Genomic DNA, 7,621 nt, shown 5'->3' with positions numbered 1-7,621 from the left:
ATAAATGAGAATTTTCTCAAATTCTTCCTAATAGTCCCAGGACTCCATTTATCATACCCTATCCAGTCCTAGTTCCCTCCCAATTTTTCTTTGTCCACAAAAGGATTATGAGTAATCAAGAGAGGAGGGCATGATGCTGGGCAGATGCCCCTGCCACCAGACAGGACATGGAAGATGGGCCCATTATAACTGGAGATTCAGAGTTTGATTTTTCTCATTCTCGTTCTCCTAGTGAAATACTAGAAGCATAAAACAGATTACCCGAGCCGTAAGATTTGGCTGGGAGTGCTCTGAAGGGGGCTACTGTTAGTCCCTTCTCTAGCAAGCAAAATGAGTTAGCATATTAGAGTAAAGAAAAATCAGACATTAGGTCAAAACATCTAAATTCATGTCTCGGCTCTGCTCATATCTCTAAAGCATGAGAAGCTCAACAGAATTTTCCAGGTCTGATTCCCCGCCTGGAAAATGTGTGGATTGGAGAAGACACATTTTAAGGACCCTTTCAGCACTACAATTCCACTTCTAGTCTTGAAACATACACAAATCTGAAACTTTATTAGACACATCAACTATATCCATGACGGCTCTCTTTCTGTTCACCTTCAAATCGCATATTCTTTTCCACTTATTGGTTACCAGCAGCCAGAAGGCTCCCAGTCAAAAAAGGTTTCTTGGGACCCAGGAGCAGAAGCATCTTCTCAGGCAAAAAGGAAAAATGACTGCAGTAGCAAAGGCAACCGCAGCTCCAACCTCCAGTCTGAAATGGGGACAGGTGGCCCTACTCGCAGCCTGCCGGGCTTGAAGTAGCAGCCGCTGTGGACACTCTTCCTTTATCAACATGGGCCCTACTCTTAAGATCCGGGCCAGCAGCCTACAACCAGCTGTGGCTGTACAGCCCTTCACCTCCAAAGTTGAGTTGATGCCTCCTATGAAATAAGGAAGGATGAGGAGACTAGGTGTTTTGGGAAATCCAGGCCCCCACCCCACCCGGGAATCCCAACTGCCACAACTTCCAGGGGTCTACTTAGATATCTGGTTTTATGAATCCGTCACATGTTCGTTTCAGCTTACCTCCAGAGACAGTAAGTTTTCCTTGATAGCATCGAGTTGTACCACTGGGGCACGGCAGAGAGGGAGCACTGAGACAGGTTCCCAGAGCCACACACGTCGGGCAGTGGAGGGCTGGCACACTGGGAGCTGGAAGGGGAAATAGTACAGAACATGGCTTGTTCTGAAGAAGTCTCTCCTTGCTGCCTTTTCTACCCCAAATGTTTTTGCTGATAACACTCTGCATTTATGACTACAGTCTCCTCGTTCCTCTCCAGCTGATGTTGTGTGTCAGAACCTCATCTACACGACTTCCAAACTCTAAAGGACACAGTTCTAGTATCAGTGTCTACAAGAATAAAAGCATGTAGTACGTTCAAAGCATAGTGGCAAAGGAATGGAAGAATATGAATTTGGTGTTTTCAAAGAGCTGAAACCTGACCTGAGAGGGAGAACGAGCAGAGGTTGGCTATGTGAAAATGGGGTTCAAGTGGGGGTAGCAAAAGCAGCAAGGGCAAAGGCCAGGAGATGTGAGCCAGTTTGATGGATTTGAAGAATTAATTGTAAGACGGTGCAGGCTGATATTCAGCTGGTAGGTTACAGGTAAGGCTGAACTGTATTGTTTTGGTTTGTCCATGGCCATCATTGGAGAATCATTATGGGGAATCAGATTTCCCCATGAGGTCAACATCGAATCTAACCACTGATTTTGATTCCCTTCTCGTCCAATTCAGTCTGTGATCAGAATTGTGAAAAGAATTCATTTCGTGAACCGAGGGACCATTGCATTAGCCCCAGCTAAGTTACAATAAATGAGACGTAGGAGAGGGAAATGAAGGTGCAAAGATAGGCAGGATCAGATTACTACAGGGCTTGAGGCTAATCGGGAAACTAGGCTGTTGTCACACTGTAATAAGGAACCGATCAATAATTGCTAGACTAGACTAATAAGTCCACTGTCCCACTCAGAAACCTACACAGATATCTTACTGCTTAATAAACACAAACCCAGGTTACACTTCAGCCTTCACTGATGTCCCTTTGCTCTGATTCAAAGGTAATACTTCTGAAAAAGACAATTACTCTGGGAGACCCCATTGGGTCTGGCCAATTTGGGCCTATGCCAAATAACACAAACAGGAAAGAAATAGTCTCCTCTGGTGTTCATGGAGTCTCTCTTAGCACCTATTTCCCCTTTCCCTAGGTACCTGAGGTCTCTTCTTGTCTCCAAAATGAAGATACATTCTCTCTGTTGTTGCAAAGGGAATCCTCACAGTAGTTAGTGTAGGAGACTGCCACCAGGCCAGGGGGTGGAGAGTGCTGGATAAATGTCACGGCTTCTGCCCCTGCAGAGACGCAGCCCTTTGTGGCCAAAATGGCAGTCTTGTCTCCTGCTGAGACAGCAGGGAAGGAAAGTGGACAGTGAGTCTAATGTTCGGTCCGGGGAAGGGGAAACAGCAGTGATATGGTTATAATCACCCTCTCTCCCACTCAGCTGCCCAATTCTCATTTTACCTGCTGTAATCATTAGCATAGTTTCCTGGCAAAATGACCTTTTGTTGTCACAAGTCTCAACTTTTTCTGTAGTCCAGTTAAATGTATTTCTTGGGTCGTCTTCTACAGTCATGAAGACACCCTTGTGACAATACAAATGCTGTGCCACTAGGAAGAAAAGGAGATAAAGATGAGCACTTGCCCTTCTCTGGGGCCAAAGTCATTCCTTTCTTTTCTTTATGTTAAACCCCAAATCCATCTTCTGTGACCCAGCTATTCTTCCCCCATATCCCAAATACATACTGGTCAAGGAAGAGGATCCGAGGAGGAAGAGGAACAGCAGATCCTGGAAATGGCCCATGACTTCTCTTAGAGAGGATGGAAAAGGCTGATCAGAATCTATGACTTGAAATTTAAAATGCAATTTATGAACCAGATAGCAATTAAATCTAGGTTTTCAGCAAGTACTGACTGACTCTGGGGTAGATTTATGATAAACAAGACCATAACTTCTGAAGTCTATCCCTAACTAATTGGGGAGTATGGGCAAATTAATAAATTTATCAGTGGGCCAGGGATTTAGCTCAGTGGCACCACACCTGTATTGAAAGTGCAAGGTCCTGAGTTTGGTCCCTGGTAACGCAAAAAAAAAAAAAAAATCAGCAGTTTCCATGCTGATAATTCTCACTTGTTTACCAAGACTGAGAAATTCAGCAAGATATACACTTTAACTTCTAGGTGCAAGGATCTGGGTCCAAAGATCCTATTTCCCAGGATTCAGGAGTCCAAGCTAAAACCAGCACTCTCTAAAGGACTCAATATTTTAGTCTGTCTACTCCCCAGCTATATCAGAACCCTGATTACTAACAGTCCAAACCTATACTATCTAGAAATGTAGGAGTTTGGTTCCAACTGCCTTTTTTCCTCAGGACACAAAATTCCGGGACCAGGCATTCTTCCTCAAACTTGAAAACCTGGGTCCCAGACCACTGTCTCTAAAAGCAAGGTCCAGATCTACAATGATCTACCCTCAGACAGACACAAGAGCCCAGGCTCAAGTTCTTCTTTGCCCAGACCCAGGGATCCAAGCTCCCATTCCTTTTCCCTCAAACCCAGGGGCTAAAACCCCCAGACACAGGAGCACAGGCTCGAGCCCTTCCTCCCTAAGACTCAGGCTTTCAGGCTCCTAAATATTCCACACTGACCCAGGAGTCCAGGTTATGGTCCCTAATCCCTCAATACCCAGGGGTACAAGCCAAGTCCCTCTTCCTTCAGACAAAGGAGTCCTGGCCCTGGGACCTGTACTTTTCAGGTCCTTGTGCGCTACTCCGTAAGATTCAGGGGCCTAGGTCCTAGCTCACCTCCCTCGGACCCAGAGGTTCAGCCCCATCCTCCGCCCTCAGACCTAGAGACCCAGGCTCCAGTCCTCCCTGCAGGATGCAGGGTCCAGGTCCCAACTCTCCTCACTCAGGTCCATTGGTCCAGGCTACACTCCGCTCTCATTACGAGGGCTCCTGTCCTACGTTTTCCTCTGGCGCGGGAGTCTGTTCCCAGCCCCTCTTTCCTCATCAGGGACTCTAACCCCCTGGCCTTCGCTTTCCACATATCTATAAAACAGGGTCCCTTTCTTCCGTTTTTTTTTTTCTCTTCTGGCAGCAAAATTCTTGCTGTGCACCACAGGACCTCACCAGAATCTCACGACGCCAAAAATACGTTCTACGGCTTCTCGGCCTTCTTCGCTCACGCCTTCCAGAAGCACGGAAGGCGGGGCCAAGATCAGCTGACAGAACACTCGAGGTTCCATTGGTTGGTGTTAAAGTAGAGGATGGTCTCATTGGATGAGCCTGGAGAATCGCTGCGCCTCATTGGCCACTGAGAAGCCAACCCTAGCTGCGTCAGAAGATACAATACGCATGCGCTGATGGCCTCCACGTGGAAAAGGTGCGCATGTGCGTAATGCCGTTGCTGAAATGGCAGCGGGAGAGACTCACGGAGTCTTTGTTGCCTGAGGCATGAAATGCAGGAATTGTGGTATATCTCTAAGTGACCTGGCTTCCTCCCTTGGTGGTACCCTGGCTTTTTGAATTTATACACATTAGGAGCCTAGCTGTTTGGTCTTTACTCAGTGAACCAATGGCTCACCTGTATGGCCTCACATGTTCCTGAGTCGCCACTGCCACTCTCGTGTTCTTGGTCCTGCTGTGGGTGGGTCCCCTCATCCACCGAGTAGCGTACTTGCCCTCCTGAGACTTCACTTGCAGCAGTGGCTGCTCAGCCGCCTTCATGCTCTGGTCACATCATCGCACCAGCAACCCCCATGGTCTCCTGGAAGAGGTGAGTGCCCTCTTCAGTGGCGCTTTGGGCGGCCCTAAATTGTATGCACGAGTAGTAACCGATTGATAGCACTGTTGCCATCAGATTTAATCTACGTATCTATGTCAGTATGAACAAAACACATTCAAATTTGTTGTACACAGATGAGAATTGTACCTTATGTGTATGTGAGCTGTCATTGTGTGAAGGACCCACTTTGTGTGCTTTAAGAAGGACTGGTACTCTCCTGTGGGTTTTGGTAAAAGTTAATATTTAGTTGGGTTTTTTTTTTTTTTTTTTTTTTGGGTACCAGGGATCGAACTCTAGTCCTTGTACTTGCGAGGCAGGTGCCAGAACCACTGAGCTAAACCCCTGGCCCCAGTACTTAGTTTTAATAGAGAAAAGGTTACTATAAGAAGGGGATTGACAGAGTTCTTAATTTTTACGTAGAAACATGTTTAACACTTCCAATAGTTATAAATAGTTTATGGCTAGTTACTAAATCCATTAGGAGATAGTAACTTAGCTCACTTACTTCAGGAAGAATATTATGCCCCTTAAGGGCCTCTAGAAATGTTTCTAAAGCCTAAGAAAATTTAAGACAAAAGCTTTGCAATCATATTATATTATAGTCCTAAGTGTTGTATATTTTGTGTCTTTATTGAGGGGATGGGAGGTAATTAAGCTTCAGATACCTTCAGGTCCTGGGACTTTGGGGAAAAGTTCATTGGGGTCTTCAGGGGGCAGGAAGGAGGGAGCACCTCACAAAAGTGTTGTGGCCAATTCCACTCTTGTCCCAGCAATAAAATGAGGGGCTGTGCATTCAAGCTTTAGGATAGGAGGTGTATTATGATGATGTAGGCATGGCTTAGTCTCACGCCTGTTTGCCTGGCACATTCCGAGAGCTCTGTCCACTTAGTCCTGATTTGTGCCTTTTTAACAAGTAGCAGGCTGATATTACAGAAAAGGCAGTGAGAAACTCACCTCAAATACTGGATCTCTGGTGTCTGGCCTCCCTGGTTTTGTCCTTTCTTAGGAACCTATGGGTCCTTGCCCCAAGCCTTTCCTCCCTCAGACCTAGAAGTTCACCTGGGTGCAGGGATCCAAATTACAACTCCCTCAATTTTCAGCAACCAAATATGTCAAGGTGAAAGGATTCCTTTGAATTTCTTTAGAGTTGATATTCTGGGAGTGAAGAGGAAAATGAATTTTTTTTAATGGAGAAAATGCTACAGTAAGAATAATATTGGTAAATTTTTATTTATTTTTTTGGTGGTACTGGAGATCGAACTTGGGCCCTTGTGCTTGCAAGGCAGGCAGTGGAATGACTGAGCCAAATCCCCAGCCCGATATTGGTAAAATTTTTATGTAAAATGTATTAAAACTTTTCAAATGGTTAAACGTGCTCAGGACAGTTAATACAGCTATCAAGAGAAGGTCCTAGTCCATAGGGACCCAGGAGTCTGAACACTCTCTTGTCTTTTCAGGCCCCAGGCTTGTGGCATTTACTTCCCTTGATCTGAAAGTACTCACTTTATCAGAGGGTGGTCCTCCTGGAGTTCACTCTGCCACTTCAGGGATGGGCAGGGTCCTGGCTATCAGTGACCATTGCCAGTGTGGGACTCATGGATTCGTAAGAACAGGAGAGCATAAACAGTGTGGGGAGTTCCACACCGACCTTGAACTCCAGGCTTTGCTGCCTTCCCTCAGCCATTCCTATCTCTGAGTCTGGCCCTGCCTTGCTTCTTTAAATTTCTGTCCCATATGTGTCTTCCAGGATCTGTAAAGAGGTCATCTTCGATTGGCTCTTGGCCTTTGTGTTGGTTTGCTAAGGCTGACATGAAGCAAGTAACAGGAATATGTCATCTTACAGTTCTTGTGCCTAGAAATCTAAAATCAAAGGGTTGGGCCAGGGATTTAGCTCAGTGGCACTGCGCCTGCCTTGCAGGCATAAGGTCCTGAGTTCAATCCCCAGTACCCCCTCCCCGAAAAAGTGTTGCCAGAATCGGTTCCATTTGAGGGTTGTGAGGGAAAATCTATTCCAGGTATCTCTCTTTGGCTTATGGATGGCAGTCTTCTCCCCATCCCTTCTTATCCTCTTTCCTGTGTGTGTGTGTGTGTGTGTGTGTGTGTGTGTGTGTGTGTGCCTTTGTGTCTAAATTTCCCCCTTTGAAATAAAAAGGACTAAGATACAGTATGTGTGGTCCCAACACATATGATGAATATATTCATTATGTATTGCAAACATGTAGTGATAAAAATAAATTATATAGACAAATTTATCCCTTTTTATTTTTTCAAAGCTTTGCTTTTTATCAGTGCCTGTTAGTAATACAGAGTGGTTAGGTTCATTTTGGTAAATTGATACACGCATTTAACGTATCTTGATTTTTTTTCTGTCCCATTACTCTCTCTCCCCTTGTTCTCCCTTCTAACCTCCTTCCTCATCTCCAAAAGTCTACCTTCTGATTTCCTGTCATACTCCCCACCCCAAATTTCTTATATAAGAGAAAATGTGATACTTAACTTTCTGAGTCTGGCTAATTTCACTTAATGTGATAGTCTCTAGTTCCATTCACTCTTGTGTTTTTTTTTGTACCTGGGATTGAACTCAGGACCTTGTACTTGCAAGGCAGACAGCAGTACAACTGAGCTAAATCCCTGGCCCTCCGTCCATTCTTTTACAAATAGCATGTTTTCATTCTTCTTTATGGATGAATAATATTCCATTATGTATGCCCTACATTTTCTTTATCCATTCATCTGT

At 45.1% G+C, this 7,621-nt stretch overlaps 1 protein-coding gene across 1 annotated transcript; it reads right to left on the bottom strand.

Annotated features, from left to right (window-relative positions):
• Positions 1 to 524: 524 nt before the first annotated feature.
• Positions 525 to 4,327, bottom strand: Tex101 (testis expressed 101). The gene is given in 7 exon segments (XM_010623275.1): positions 525 to 768; positions 770 to 926; positions 1,072 to 1,197; positions 2,256 to 2,438; positions 2,563 to 2,709; positions 2,845 to 2,909; positions 4,230 to 4,327. Coding segments are annotated over 6 exon segments (741 nt in total). The 5' UTR covers positions 2,903 to 2,909; positions 4,230 to 4,327; the 3' UTR covers positions 525 to 698.
• Between the last annotated feature and the right edge of the window lie 3,294 nt (positions 4,328 to 7,621).

The sequence above is a fragment of the Fukomys damarensis genome, unplaced genomic scaffold, assembly GCF_012274545.1.
Source record: "Fukomys damarensis isolate Sample0158 unplaced genomic scaffold, DMR_v1.0_HiC HiC_scaffold_19, whole genome shotgun sequence".
In the NCBI taxonomy this organism is placed as follows: domain Eukaryota; kingdom Metazoa; phylum Chordata; class Mammalia; order Rodentia; family Bathyergidae; genus Fukomys; species Fukomys damarensis.
Note: the sequence above shows the minus strand (reverse complement) of the source record. Positions and strands in the feature narration are given on the sequence as shown.